This window comes from Alosa alosa, chromosome 14, assembly GCF_017589495.1.
Source record: "Alosa alosa isolate M-15738 ecotype Scorff River chromosome 14, AALO_Geno_1.1, whole genome shotgun sequence".
NCBI classification, from domain to species: domain Eukaryota; kingdom Metazoa; phylum Chordata; class Actinopteri; order Clupeiformes; family Clupeidae; genus Alosa; species Alosa alosa.
The window spans coordinates 18,691,014-18,707,014 of NC_063202.1; the positions used below are offsets into that span (position 1 = coordinate 18,691,014).

Consider the following 16,001-nt stretch of genomic DNA (forward strand, 5'->3'; position numbering starts at 1 on the left):
GCTAATTTGCATCTGCAGTCCCTTGGCAGCTCAGTACATCACCACATTATGCTAATAGAAAAGAAAGAAAAAATAAGTACATTGCAAAGAGGTGAAAAAATGGATTTATAGAATTATAATCTAAGGGCAGTCCCACGAATGAGATAGACTAGATATTCATGATTACAGCTTTGGTTTGTAATCCATCTCTTATGTTTGGTTTTAAAGGTTAGATAGCTGATGACTTTAAATATACTTATATTTAAAAAGTAGAATCCATGCAAAGGTTGAGAACCACTGTCTTAGATCATTAGGAAGGCTGTTCCAATAATTTGAGGCCCGCACTGAGAAAACTGTCCAAACCTATGTGTCTATACTGTATGCCACATTCTCCCCTGGTGGTTGCCCTAGTTGCTCTGCCACTGCTGTTCTGCTTTATGAACTCACCCAGTGGGGGAGGTGTAAGCCCATGTAACATTTTTGAAATGAGACAGGCATCTAGAAAGTGCAAAACAACTCAGAATTTTACTTAGTTATGATATGGCAGTGGTGATCGTTTATAGGTTTTTGGTCTAGTGTTTTTAAGGTCTGTTTATAAAGGGTTTCTATTGGTTTCAGAGTTGTCATGTTTGCTTGAGACCAGCTTGTGAAACAGCTGTGTGGCATGCATAACAAGTTTGGCTGCCTCTGTTAAATATGGCCATTTGTGTTTAAAGTTAGTCAGATTAAATGTAATGGTATTAGCCACCTTTTTAACATGTTTTTTGAAAAGTTAAATTAGAATCTAGGTATTTCAAATCAGACACAACCATGAGCTTTTCTCCTTCAATAAAAACAAGGTTGCTGTGCACTTGTGGATTTCAGAGAGAAGAACCAAAGTCCTTTTAGTCAAGTCCCTCCGCATTTTCGGCACTTATCAGGCATCTATTTCGGCAGAAAAGTGTGTGCGCAAGGCTTGCTTCACCTTGCTCCAGCGGCGAGATCACAACACATGATTGGCACGATGTATTCACAACACACCACATGATTGGCTCAATGTATTTACATGTCAACTTTTTTGCCACAGAAGGGGCGGGATATGTGTAGACAACTGTCATATTGGCATTACAAATTAACCCCATGTATTTCTATGGAGGATTTTTTGAGTGCTGTATCTCCTCATTAGAAAGTCTCTGGAAGAACATACAGACTGTTTTGTTAAGTGTAGACATGATTTTTTTATTGCATGCACGTAGATAACTGTATCGTCGGCATACATTGACAGATGGACAGACTGATGGCAAACCGTTAATGTACAGGCTTAACAAGAATGGGCCCAATACTGACCCCTGGGGTACACCAAGCTGAGGTATGAAGAGTAAGAATTACCAATGTGTACACTTTGTTTCCTGTTAGTAACAAAAGATCATTTTGTTAAAAGTGTCTGGTGATTCACAAAAGTGTCTAGTGATTGACAGTAGTGTCTGGTATCAAAAGCCTTCTTAAGGTCCAAAAACACTGCACCTACTCCGCCACTTTCATCTAATTTGGACTTTACGCTTTCAGAGAGGCAACAGTTAGCTGTTTCTGTTGAGTGGTTTGTGCCCAATTGCATAGAATGTAAAGGGGTATGGCCCAAATTTAGGCCATAATGAATGTGTCCTAACAGATATGATTATTTTGTGACCAAATTGCTCCTGTATGCCTCCGTACAAAAGGTTCTTTATTGACTCCTAAAGACTCTAAACTCGTCCAGCCAGTGATGGCCTTGAGTGTTCCTGTTGGTTTCTTCAACACATTCTTTACCAGAGGATCTCCCAGTATGCTGCACACTCCTTTGTTGAGACATGCAAAATACAATGCAGACATAACTGGAGACCACAATTGCGACACATCGTGCAAAAATGTCACAGGAACAAACAACCCACCATAGTGATAAACATCCTCAGATCCCAGAGGCTTCACAAATTGGGATGATTGAGTTGGGAGCTTGTGTGTTGTGCGGTCGTACTCATCAAAACGTCTGTTTGGGATGCAAAACAGCACTGCCATTTCAGTGGCCTGTAACAGTTAAATGTTTTCTTTGCATGACACAAATCTTTCTTGAGCTAATCTCAGTTTTCCGTTACTTGCTCTTCTTGTTCCAGTTACATGTCAGAGTCGGCCAGTTGGAAGAAACGTGATCCAGCCTGTTGGTGTCTGCTGCCAAAGCAGGAAGCAGGAATAGCATTCAGCAGTGCTGCTGCGGACTCGTTTTTGTCATGCACTGGTGCATAACGTGCTGTTCCATCAATAGCATTCTAGTCTAATTAACTTTGAACATACTAATGAGGCAAACAAGACTCTATGGAACTTTCCAGCACATAATGTCACTTATGGGGAAAAAATAGTCTCTATTTTTATTCGTTTCTCTGTTTCCATCTCTCTCTGGTGCAATTTATACTTTTATACACAAAATAAAATAACCATTCACTAAGAAATAAGACATCACTCCAGAGAATCTTCTGATAATATTTTAAAATCTGGTTTTCCTTTTGGTAGTGTTTGCTTTTGGGGCTTCGGATGCATGTATGTGCAGTGTCTCATGTTGTTAGCTTCAAACATATCAGCCCATCTCCTGCAGCTTAAGTAAACAGTGCAATGTGCTGATGGTCGAACATGAATAAGGCTCCTCGGAGGTCTCTTTGTGGAGGACACGTGAGCTTTCGCAGATGGAGACCCCAGGCTCCCTCGCTTCCGCTGATCTGAGATGGCCTCTCTCTGTGTCCTGCCGCCCCAAACGTCATCTCTCATTCCCCCGATCTCTCTTTTAAGACAGAATGGGGGCTCCGTCTAGAGGGCCCCCTGACTCCCACTTTAACTCACAACTCTGGAAGTAAATGTGAAGATTTAGTCTCAGTCAGACCACACTGTTGTGATTGTAGTAATTGTGGTGGTGGGGAATTGCATTCCTCCCCATTTTTTAGGGGGGTGGGGTGGTGATGTGTTCTTATGTTCTCCCCCAAATCCCATGATAAGGGCCCATAATCAGATCATGTGACAGTATTACTGGCAGGAGGGGGTTAGTATAGAGTGTGATTGTACTTTCTCACGACTTTGACATGGTGTAAAGAGACAACATACTTTACCCTTCACCCCATTGCATTCTGGGATTAATTGGCCTCCATTTTGGAGCTGCCTGATCGGGGCCTCTTGTAAGCTGTCCCCTACGGCTAGCTCACTCTCAGCTTGCTGCTGATACTGTTAATGGGACTACAATGGTAAGCACTGTCATCAGCCAAGTCAGAAAATGACTGGTGTATATTTAGTGTATTTGTGTGTGTATGTGTGTGTGAGAGAGAGGGGAAGAGAATGAGAGAGAGAGAGAGAAAGAGTTCTGGGGTTAAATCTTAAGGAGACAGGGAAACGCTCAAAGACATCCTACACACACTAGAACACACACACACGCACGCACGCACACACCCACGCCCAGTGGGCCTGGCTGCCATGAATGGTACATTGTACAGATGGGAGACTGCTTGGGCTGCCCCCTAAATCCTTCTGTCACCCCTCTGTTGTGGGGTAGAGAGAAAGGGGGTAGCGTTTTTAGGTGGGCGGGGTCAGGGTTTGTCTCCAAGAAGGCCTGAATAAAGCCAAATTTGAAAATGGTTCCAGCAACACTGCGGCCTCTGTGAGCATTTCCACCTCTCACCCCCCCAGCCAGTAGGCCCTCCAGCCTCCTATTTGTTTTGATTTTGTTCCCAGAAGCTGAGTGGGGAGGGGGGGTTGAAGGGAGGATGTCGGGCTGCATGGAACACTTACGAGATGCGTGCTTAACGTGAGCCAAGCCTGCTACAAGGAGGTGGAGAAAAAGGGGGAGGACTGCTCTCTAGAACCCCAAAAAGTCAAAACTCCCCAAACACAAACCCATTCCTACTGCCCCCACCCACCAACACACAGGCTACCTTGTCATGTCTGCCTATCGTTCTGCCAAGCAAATACCACTCACACACACAAACATTCCTGGCTGAGGGAAGGTTGTTGGTAAACCGTTCTCAAGTGCTTCCTCTCTCTCATGCAGCCCGACTATCACTCACACTGACCAACCGAAAGCACCAATCGGACCCTTGTGGTGCAGTGATGGTGACTCCTGCATTGTCTCAGTGACTGAAGGGTTACTTTGCAGGACCAGACATTTGCAGCCCTCTCTCTCTCGCCTCTTTCTCACTCCCAAGGGCTCCAGTGACAGTGGCCTCGCCAGCTCAGCTCACGAAAACAATGGAGGCTTTATGAGTGGCCCTGCATTGGGCCAACAAAAGTACTCACAGCCTTCCTCCTTGCATCCCAGCACTAGGCCTGGATTTATGCTATAGGGTTACAGAGTCTAAAGCATTGTCAAAGATCAGCCTTCTGTTTAAAACTGCCCCCCCTCAACACACACACACTGAACTGAGATGTGGGTTTGAATCACAATGAGGAAGCTTCCTCTGGTTCCCATTAGCCTCCACATATGGTTATAGGTTGTTAGGTACTGATCCACACAAACAAGCACAAAATAACATCGGAGTGTTGAGTAAAATATACTTGCGACATAGTTTTCTTTGTCATTCATATTTTATTCCCTTAAATTTTCAACATATAAATATTTGTTCACTCTCTGTACAGAAAAAAACACTTTGTGTAAACAGCGATGAAATATCAGAGCTCACTTCTCTCAGATTAGGATTTAATGTTAACTAAAGTGTGTTTTATTCTGGGACAACTCTTAAGTCCTCATCCAGGAAGCCAGTCCTATATATTGAACAAAAATAAACACACATTTTACACTATAAAGAAAAAATACTGTTATTTACCCAACCTTAGTTTTGTGTGTGTACATGAGTGCAGATATGTGAAGAGAAAAAATGAACTAAAAGGAGATGCAACACTTGACAGAACTAGGTCACTGAAGGTGAAGAGACCAGGAAAGTGTGCTTCATCCACCCCCCACAACCTCCCCCTCCACAGCAACCCAGTCAGTCCCAATTCATCTGCCCAAACCCAGGAGGGCTTTTCTTCATTGCAGGCCCACTTAAAGGACTGTTTCTCAGCTCCAGAGTCTAATATCAGCCCACATTCCACACTAGTTACACACTTCCTCAGGCAGCAAATGTAATAGTAGAGCCCAACCGTCCATATAGCTGAGGTTCAGGCAATATATTTTGTTTTCCAGAAAGAAAACACATTAGCCAGAACTGGAGCTTCGTAATTTAGCTTGCCCCCTCCTCTCCTCGCACTAAATTCATATTCCCTATGGAGAAGTCATCCAGTTGGGGTCAAAAAGAGAGCTTTAGGTCAGAGTCATTAGAAGACAAAAAAACAGACAGAGGAGAACAGAAAACAAAACAGCAGAAGGAAGGAGAAAACTGGCAAAAACTTTCCACTCTAAAAAGTTTTCTTCATCTCCAAGAAACACACATACAGTACATTAAACAAAAACAAAACAAAAAAAATCCTTCAAAATTGTGGTCAGTAAGAGGGAACAACAACAAAAAAAACCCACACTGTGTGGAATTCTAGTGAACAGATCAACTTTCATTCTTTCACCATGTACAAAAGTTACACAACATGGCTTGCAATCCCATGTTTGAAAAATCAGGCCGAATAACAGCACAATTATTGTGTTTTGGGGTGTCCTCTGACTGCCAGGAGGAGAAAAAATGGGTCTGCAGAGCCGAGTGGAAGGGGGGTTGAAGAAAAGGAGAGGTTTTTTTTAAAAAAAGGGCAAAATGGGGGGAATGGGGTAGCAAGGGGAGGGGAGGGGTGGGGGTGGGGTGACTGCTGAAGAGCCTCTCCACTTAATTTAGCGTCTTGATCCAAAAAGCCTTGTCTGTTTCCCTGCGACACACCACAAATATTTGAAGGGTGATGGCTGCAACAAAAGGGCCTGGCGCGAAGTGCAGTGCTGAGCAAACACGGCCCACTGTTTACCTTCAGTCTTAATAAAGGCATACTTCAAGGGCTATTGAGAGGAAACAAAACAAACAGGAAGAAAAAAAGTTCAAGGGGGACACCAGGAGAGGGAGCAGGCCGGCAGCCTCAGTGTTGATACTCTTGTCATTCGGAGAGGGGGATCAGACTAGGTTCACTTCCTCCTCAAATAATCATTTGTGTAACAGCATCCTACCCAGACACGAGTGTGAGATGATAATCTCCTCCTTTAAAGTCCATTCAGTGTCCAGGCTGAGGCGGCCTGAGGCCTACTAAAGGCCTTGAGTTTGCATCCATTCTTACTAGGAAATACAAGTCAATGTCTGTGGACTGTATTTCATTTTCAACCACCCCCAACTCTGTCTTTGCTATGGCAGGCTGTATCCAATCAGTAACATTTCAGAGGTGACCCATGGCGCTTAGCCAGAGGGCTAAGTCGATTCCCTACAGGGTTAGTGTGAGAACCATCAACAACAACACCACCATGTGGCAGGGCAGCCCAGGCGAGCCTGAATACGAAACCACTGTGTCAGGGTCCAGCATCTCGCGCTCCGTTTTAAACTCGTAGTCCTCGTCCTCATACACGTCATCCACCTCGGCGTGGTCTGACGGCACACCGCCGTCCCCGATGTTGCAGAGTTTGCTCATGTTCTCCTTGACCACCTCGCAAAACGGTCTCTCCACGCCGTCGCACACGCACTGGTTGAGCAGCATGCCGTTAGGGATAAAGAGCATTTGCTGAATTGTGCTTTTGCATCTTGACGAGCATTTCCGACCGTTAAACAGCTGACCACAGTAAGTCAAATAGGCCGTCAGGGAGGACTGGCAGCTGGCATCCTCCTCGCAACGTTGACGCGCCGCAGTGCATCCGATGCCTCCCGGCTGTGTCCGGGGAAGGCATGGCTCGATGGCCTGTTTCAACTTCCGGCACAGTGCGTCCTGTCCACAGTCGCACGTCTCCAGGCCAGGGCCGCTGACGGTCTGGTTCAGCCTCACCAAGGCGCTGATGCAGTGGCTCGGACACTGTCGCCTGTTCCCGCGGATGTTCCCCTCGCAAGCGGACAGGTACTGGCTGTAGGCGAGATCACACTCTGGCTCGTCGTGACACCGGAGTAACGCTTGCCAGCAAACTAACTGCGCATCCAACACCACGAACGAAAAGAAAAGCGCCAGAGCGCTATAACAAAATTTCATTCTTGGTACACGTCTGGTTAACCAATGCGCACTTTTCCTGCGATTGTGTCTGGACATTCATGTAGGCCTTCTTGTAAATAAAAACATAGAGTTAGAATGAACCAAAAAGCCTGTTCATGCATGTAGGAGCGCAGGCTGCAAACTCAAACTACTCTTCCAAACGACCAATAAGTAGCCTAATAGTCTCGGCACAAGATTTCACCCATATGTTGGATTCCAGACAACTTGTATAGCAAATCGGGACCATACAAACCGCGTGGTTAGTTTTGGTGGCTAATCACTGCAGGCTTCCTAGGAAAAGTAAACTTCCAAAGTATGTCGTTGCTCAGAACAGAAAACAGCAAGATAATTACTTTCCCCTCTGTATCCTTCATCTAATCTTCCAACTCGTCGAAATGTTTCCACAGAGTTTGAACATTTCTTCCTCCGTCTTTTCCTTTTCGTAGTATTTTGATAAGTCCCAGGTCCTTACTGCCATACTCTCCCGCTATGCGTCTTTGTCCCTCTTGCAGTTACGCTTCACGCTTCGTTAGGCATTTCTCCACAACACCCCTCCTCCTCCACCCGCAGAAAAGAAAGTTTGCCTTCCCCCCTTTCTCAATTTACAACCCTCGCCTGGGATTGGTCGTTATTGAGGAGTGAGCCGTGGGACTCATTTCCATGACAACACTGGGTTTTTGGCAATCCGCGCGTAAAATTCAGGATAAATAAAATGTGCACAACGTTTATGAAACTCGCGAGACGTGTGGTCCCCCTCAAGAAGTTCCATACATTTGATTATGAAATAAGTTTGGAGGCGCTCGAGAGAGAGGCAGACGGCAGATTCATACATTCCACTGACAGAAGCTCACATCTGCAACCCACCTCTCTAATTTGGAGCCCAGGAAAACAAATCACTTCTCTTTAACGATGACCCAAAGAGAAAAACCTATGTTTGAAATCCGTTTCCCTGCTAAGTGTACGCTCAAAGTCCCAAATAATGACCACCCTTTCCCGCTTCAGGCGAAGGTTTTAAATCTCTGGTTGATAGGAGAGAATGGAAGAGAATGGTATTTTCTAGCCCGTTTCACCTCTTTTGTGTTAGATTGGCCATGCAGTGGCCTTGTGTCTTTCTGTGCTGAAGATTGTTCACGCCCTGTGGGCAGTCAATAGAGAAAGGTTTCAGCATCAATATATTTTACAGCTTAGTCCATTCACAACGCACTCGAAAACTACCAATAGCCACGTCTTTCCTGCCATTGAAATGGAAACGAACCTGATGCGAAAAGAGGGCGCATACAGCGACTCCCGGGCCGTTTGGCTCTTTTACAAAACAAAGTTTCAGACCGCCTCGTGGAGAACCTGTCCACGTTTGCACTGCGCCAGATGGTCGACTTCACAGTGCCGCTTAGTCAAAACGTCGGTAAACGACTTTTGTGTGTCTAAAAGCATTTAAAGCATTTACAAAAGTGTCTTCAGCAGAACTGTCGTTGGAACGGGCAGGGCGATGTTCAAATGACAGTAAAACATATAGTAATTTTAGCACCTACACGTTTGCCTCGTCATAGTTCTAAATAACAGCAAAACTGAATAACTCATGGAAGTTTTAGCATATAGTTAGTGGGCAGCTTATAAGGAATCCCAACCCCTTATTGACTCTTCTGCGCAGTGTCCATTGATGAGACAAACCGGCAGGCCCAGTGGTAAGTGGATCTACCAACCTCAACCTAAATACAATAACAAACTTTAGGTAAAGGGAGACAATGCATTTCAGAACAATGTAATAGCACACTTAATATAGTTTGAATATGTGAAGTACCTGCACCGCCGGAATGCAAACGCTCTCACCTGGCGGTCCTGTGCGACGGACAGGCGTGGGCTCCACCTGGTGTCCAACAATGGAACCACGGATATGAGTTATCAATGTAAGCGCTGCAAGTGTACATCTCCATCAAACAAAGGCCACGATTTTACAAGATACAGGAAAGGAGAAACATCCCGTCTCTTAATGTATACATCAAAAACAAGTTTATTACAGTTTCAACAGTCATAAAAGGACGAGGTCTGAATATTACATTTCAAAATGAAGTCCTTACAGCGCAGAAAGGAATCAATGTGTGTGGTCTATACACAACTGCAACCATAGAAAGATACTGATATTGCAAACTTATTGCTCTGTCTTATTAAAATATTTTTGCTGCATAAGTGGGCAGTAGACATATATTTTCCACACTGGGAGCATGTAAAGCTATGGAAAAGCCCCAGGAATGTATCACAAATTACAATGAAGAGGCTGAAACTACCAGCTACAGTTGGCCTGTTGGCAGATTATGCATTTGGCCAGTGATTATCCCTTAGTGTCAAAAGCACAGACTGCTTCTTCATGGAGGGAAGTTTGCAGACAGTTAGAACAAAGTGACGAAAGAAGGCAGATACTGACATGTTTCCAAGGGATGGATCATGTGTGTATCAGAGTCACAGTACAATATTACTCTCAACCAGTAGGGGTGACATTTTGAACAAACAAACAAAAAAACAAAAATAGCAGCTAAAAGTCACCAGACCACCAGCACAACACTGTACCACTGAGACAGAGAGCTCTACAGGGCTATCCGGATGTCTGAAATTCACTGCATGGAGATAGGTGGGGAACAGCTGAAAGGGCAAAGTTGAAAGTTCAGAGGTTATTGGGGGTTAGCTGGAGCCAAGGACACAGACACGGACACATGAAGGCCAAGGTCAAAGATGCAGGCAAACAGTGATTTACATGAATACCCTTTAGTACAACAGCAACTTTTAATACATGTAGGCGGCATTTTGTTTGCAAACACCACCCTGGACAGAGTTAGCTGAGGTGTGTCTGAACTACTGGCAGTAATTGGAAGAGTGGCTGTGTCAGTTACACAAAGGTAACAGCCTTTGTCACCAGGAATGTATCATTGGAAAGTACATGGTCTCGTGCTCAGCACATACACAGCTAGAGACTGGAAGTTTGTGACTGTGTGTGTAAATGTGTGTGTGTAATCTGTGTGTGTGTGTGTGTAGGGAGAACTCAGTAGCATTTTACTTTACTATAAGAGCTATTTATGCAAAGTGTACCTCTGGTAGACAAATAGATAGATGGATGGATAGATAGATAGATAGATAGATAGATAGATAGATAGATAGATAGATAGATAGATAGATAGATAGATAGATAGATAGAGATAATCTAGTTATTGCAAGAGAATGAAAGTCAGAGGGAGAGAGTCAGATAGAGAGAGTGAGAGAGACAGAGGGAGAAAGCAAAAGAGTGATTACATGAGAGCACACTTCTCAGCGTTGTTCTTGAGGTCCTCTAATGTGGCCTGGGCCTTGTTCTTCAGGTGATCCATGTCCACGTTCTGAATGCTGGACAGCTGCCCGAGGACAGAGGACTTCTGCGCTTCCTCCTGGTTGTCCTCGGCAATCATCTTAGCCAGCTCCTCGGGGAGTTCCACGTCATCTCGTGCCGCCTGGATCTGCTCTGCGTCCAGCTCGTTCTGATGGACGGAAAAAGAGATGGAGGGAGGGAGAGGAAAGAGAGAGATGGAGGGATGGAAAGGTAGAGTGGGAGAGACAGGGCAGGGGTTGGAGAAAGAAAAAGAGAGAGAGAGAGTTGAAACAGCACAAAAATGTAGGGGAGTAGCAGAATGGAAAACAAATAATACAAGTTGTTATTCATGAGATAAAAATGTCTTGTATCAATTTGTCAGTGTTTCTCAATGACTACTGTCAACATTCCTTATTCTCAGTGGTTTCAAGGTAATGACTGAAATGGCAAAGTCATAAATGATCAGGAATGGTAGGGGCACCTTTGGGAGTCTGTACTTATCACGAAAGTGAGTCCGCACTGTTGCTCGCTCGGCCTTCTTCTGTGCAACATCGGCCTCTCGCTCCTCCCTGGGAAACAAATAAATCCAAAGAGACTTCAGTGACAACACACACATGCACGCACACACGCAGTATTGAAAATGTGTCATAATTACCTAATAAGCTGTAAAGACATCCCTAAACCATCCTTCCTCCTCCATATCTAAACTGCTGGATTTAACACCCACATATCTATGGAATTTGGCATGTCATGCTTCAGAATTATATGGTATTTAAGAAATTGCTTGTCACTTCGGCCTACTTACACAGAATGCCTCTCCAGTCAGCTGCGTTTATATGTATACAAGTCGCTCAATTCAATTTTGTGTCAGAAATGGCATGTTTCAGAACAAGCATCCTATCTTATCCACTTATAAAGCTTTGCTACTGTTACACTGTTATTTGTGCTTATGCACGACAAAACTTTACTTTGAATTTGAATTTCAAAATAAACAGAAAGCAAATATGTGACACGTCTCTAGATTATGTGCCTAATCAATGAAATGTAGTAAAACAATCCCGCATAATGCCCTCTAAATGAACCCATATGCAGTACCCCAACAGCAGATAACAGTTTGTACATTCCTTCAGCTATATAAAAAAAAACTGTGGGATGGCCTGACCTAAATAGGATAAGAGCAGTGCCCCTGTGTAAGCCCAGATACCCAATGGCTTCCCAAACACACCCAAGAGCCTATCAACAACAAGCCTCATACACACACACACACACACACACACACACACACACATACACACAATAACACACATCATCTTGTAACAACAGGCGCAGAGAGGAGGGGGAACTCTGCAGGCCAAGCCAGCAGGAAGCCTATGTGTTTATTTGTTTGTTTGTGCATGTGTGAGTGTGTGACTGGGAGGCTGAGAGGAAAAGACAGAAAGAGAAAGAGAGAAGAGTTACAGGGAAAGAGAGAGAAGGGGGGGGGCTTTTCTGTCTGCTGAGCCTCAGATGTGGTTAGCTGTCGGTCCACTGCTCCCTGTAAAGAGATGTCACTCCTTTGGGGGGTGGGAGGCGCATAGCAACACTCACTCACACAGACCGACTGACTCAGAGTGACTGACCCGCTGATGCTCATGGATTACTGCAGCAAAGGGCAGAGGGCAATCCCAACCCCAACTCACTCCCCATCCACTGTGCTGTCTTCACATATACTTTAGATACTACACACACACCACTGCACTTTTGTAGTGATGAACGTCATTCCGAGCAGAATTTACATATTTTATGTAATATTATTTGGTTCTGACATCCGTGTGGATTGCAAATGTTTTCAAAAGGGGCAACATGATGTCTTAATCAGACCGCATTTACAGTCTAGGCATGTGTGGTTGTGGCCTTCTGTCAGGATTCTATAAATACTCAGTAAATATCTGAGGAAGATGACAGAATTGTAATTAGACGTCGTGCCTGAAGTGTCTCTTTGAATCTCCGGTAGGGGGCAGACTTGGGATGGGCGACAGTTGAGAGAGCCGGGGCCTGTTCTTTTCAGAGGGAACGCCAAAATGTTGGTTGGAACCCAAAATTGTAGATTTTCGAAAGACATGTACGCACAAAGCCTTTAAATGTATTTAAACTTTGGACATTTGGGAGAGGTCAATGACACCAGAGACATAGATTTAGATAATAGAATTGTTTAAAGAAATCATTGCTTGTGTGCGGAATTTGACCTCTTCGTGTTGCATAAGCAAGGCCAGGGGTGATGTTGCACGCGGGGAAGGACCTGTTGTTAGCCAGTCATGTCGCATCACCTTGGTGCAGTGATGTCATGCTAACTTGTGACCTCTGGACTCGCTAATAAGACGAAAGGTGCTGATTTGGCGCTAAGAGCTGTTGGCATTGCGCACAAAGGTTGCGTGTACTGAGGGGTTGTGTGTGAGAGCTACACCTCGGGTTATAACTACACTAGCTGAAGTGCCAACTGTGCTTGAAAATGTCACACGTGTGGGTATGTCATACCATACACCACGATGATGCGCTGATGCCACCAATATGGAGAGCTCAGTCAACAATCTCGTCATCAGCCTATCTGCGCTTGATTTCTTTGAATGACGATGCCAGATGTATGACAATACCTCTACTCCTGTATCCACGATGACAATTAATTTGATTAGAATGCAGACTGGACAAAGTACACAAACCACATTGAAATGTTTATAATTACAGCGCCACAACCCGTGACTTCATGTAGGTTACATCATACGGTGGGTTACTTATGCCACATCAAATGATAAACTTGATTTACATCAAAGTTACATTCACATGATAATTTATAACCTCTCTGAGAGAAGCAGACAGTTCACAAGGGCACATCAAACTAAAGACATGCAGTGCAAAGGAATGGGAGGCCAGCCAGGCATCTGCATTTTTCTGTTTGGGGTGCTCTCTGCCCAGAAAGCACAGCTGTTACTTATACCCTGACACCTTCAAAGCCTAACCATAAACTAAACATCACATAACAAAAATCACTTAATTTCTTTTTCAGTTCTTCTCTATATACAAATATATGGATTAACTAATTTAAAAACATTTACATAAAATTGAGTTGAATTGACATATAATCGAAAAATTATATTGCATAGTGCTCACGAAAGCGGGATAGATCATTTTGGCTACATCAATTGGCATGTATTTAAATAATCCTGAACTCATTTACAACACAAAAACATGATTGCATGAGACAATCCGGCCTGATTTCTCACACTCCTTCGTGAAAAAAATATGGCCGTCTAACGGCATTCATTATCATCTCTGGTTACACCTTGCTGCACCTGCGCTTTGCTAATGAATTAAATTATTTCCTGTTCCTTAATTAGAAGGAGAAATCCAAGAAACGGGGGAAATGGAGCGCAATACCATGCCTCAATCGCGAGCGCAATCTCCTCGAGCAGGGGAAGCAGCTGTGCGTGCAAGAGAGAGTAGTGGATCGCGCTGTCGCGCAAATCGGCGCGTGGCGCACGGGGGGGACTACTCGAGCACTACGCTCCAACATCTCATTCCTCTCCTATCAACTCTTATTTTTTTTACGGCAGCCTATCATGATCACTATCGAAATCAGGCAAGTGAATGAAACTCATGTCCAACCCGTATTATCAAACCTTACGCTTACTTTTCCTCCTGCAACTGCTGCTGATACTGTTCGAACTCCTTCTTCTGTCATTCCTTTGGCGGCCGCCTCGGACTTCTCTCCTTCGGGTTTGTCCACTCCCAGGTCTCCTTTGAGGTCTTTCAGTTTACCCCCCACCATTTGTTTCACTAGAAAAGCCATCGTGCGTTTCACGGAGTCCTTTATGCGCCAGTGAAACCCTTCCCCTCACACAGGAGTTGTGGCAAAGGTTGCTTTGGAGATGTCCAGCGGAACGCGGAGTAAATCCAACAAAAGGCACTTCAGATCTGGTCAGTGGACGATCACACTCATTCGTACGATGGAGATAAAGTCACCCCCAAACAGTTTCCTGAGATGTGTCCTCCCCGTGGGATCGCAGCGATTAACGTTTCAGCACTAACGACAGCGGACAGCTCCTCCGCCGCGGCAAGGTTAGTCTATGAAGAGCAGCCGAGGACTCAAGAGTCAACAAGTTTGACTGCCTATTCGAACCAATCCTGGTTTTCCTCACCCCAATCCCCCCTCTCGTATTGCCCAATCCAATCTGTGTCTGGATTACGCGCTCTTTTGCATGATGCGCTTGGCACACATGGTTAACTGTGATTCGCCGTCTGAGAGCAACTCGCCTCTGCCTCACATAGTTGCCTGTCTGTCTCAAGAAACGAGAAACACACGTGACATGTTGGAATGTGTGTAGCAGTTATATTTTCTTCCATGTATCCACTTTTCTCTTAATTGCTATGGACAGTTGTTAGAGTAAGTGGACAGCTTCGGTTACACATCTCGTCATGTCACGTATTTTAGTAAATCACGGCAAGAAATGGACATATATTTGAACCCTGACAATGGCAATGAAGGGATTAAGGAAGAATGTCATGGAATTGCTTTACAAATTAGGCAGCCCATATTCAGGATTGCTCTCCAAACAGGACTCACTCTTGCTCTGTGACCATTGATAGGATGGCTATAAGAGCAGCGCGCACACACACACACACACTCAATGACACAAGTGATTGAATGATAGCCGTGTGGTACAGGTGGCTGAAAAACACACCAAGGCTACTCTATATATGTGCTGTAGCCTCCAGTCTATGGAACAAGTTACCCCTCCATTTATGTACTGCCCCCTTTCTATGTGCTCTATGCAATGTCAACATTTGCCATGGATATTTAGGGTTACTTTCCAAAAAGCACCCACTGCTACTGTGTAAGACCATTTAATGGGATGGCTATAAGACCAGTTTCTTGGCTCTGTGTAAAAATCACACACACACACACACACACACACACACACACACACACACACACACACACACACACCTTATCCAGTGACTGTCCCCATGCACCAAAGGCTAATCCATCCAACTTCACAGTCTGCCCTCTCCGGAAAACAGGGGATACAATAAACTGTTAATAAGCGTGCCAAATTATAGCAATTAAAAAATCCAAATGAACACACCCCCACGTCAAACACTGGGTGCTCACTGCTTCAGTGGGATTAGATCAGATGGGCCACATCCCAGTGTGCGCGGTAGGTGGGTCAGACTTCGGTACCTAGGGAGTTTCAAATCCCCTCAGAACATCAAAGTCTCGCTACATCCAGCAAATTGATTTACAATATTAAGAATAAGGGCAAAGGAAATGCAATCTCTGAAAAATTGAAAACAGAATTGTATCCTTAGGCGGTGTTACTCATTTAATCAAGGCCTTGCCTCGTAACTGATGTTCTCACTCCCCACTTTAGTCGGCAGCACGTGGGCTATCTATTCACGTGCCTATTCCAGGACCTGTCCCTATGGGTCCTCTTTTGTGAAGTGATAAAGTGACGCCACCTTAATCAGGCAAATCACATATTCCTGCCTGGCCTGTTTCTTCACTAGTCTGACATCTAGAGCTGACACTTGCACG

At 44.6% G+C, this 16,001-nt stretch overlaps 2 protein-coding genes across 2 annotated transcripts; both read right to left on the reverse strand.

Moving 5' to 3' along the window:
* Positions 1 to 4,532: 4,532 nt before the first annotated feature.
* On the reverse strand, positions 4,533 to 8,883 carry si:ch1073-459b3.2 (growth arrest-specific protein 1). Its single transcript, XM_048263569.1, has one exon. It carries the CDS (start codon positions 7,156 to 7,158, stop codon positions 6,352 to 6,354), a length of 807 nt encoding a protein of 268 aa, XP_048119526.1. The 5' UTR covers positions 7,159 to 8,883; the 3' UTR covers positions 4,533 to 6,351.
* Positions 8,884 to 9,775: 892 nt separating this feature from the next.
* LOC125307543 (complexin-3-like) lies at positions 9,776 to 14,716 on the reverse strand. The gene is given in 4 exon segments (XM_048263570.1): positions 9,776 to 10,601; positions 10,914 to 11,001; positions 14,097 to 14,134; positions 14,136 to 14,716. Coding segments are annotated over 4 exon segments (471 nt in total). The 5' UTR covers positions 14,256 to 14,716; the 3' UTR covers positions 9,776 to 10,376.
* Between the last annotated feature and the right edge of the window lie 1,285 nt (positions 14,717 to 16,001).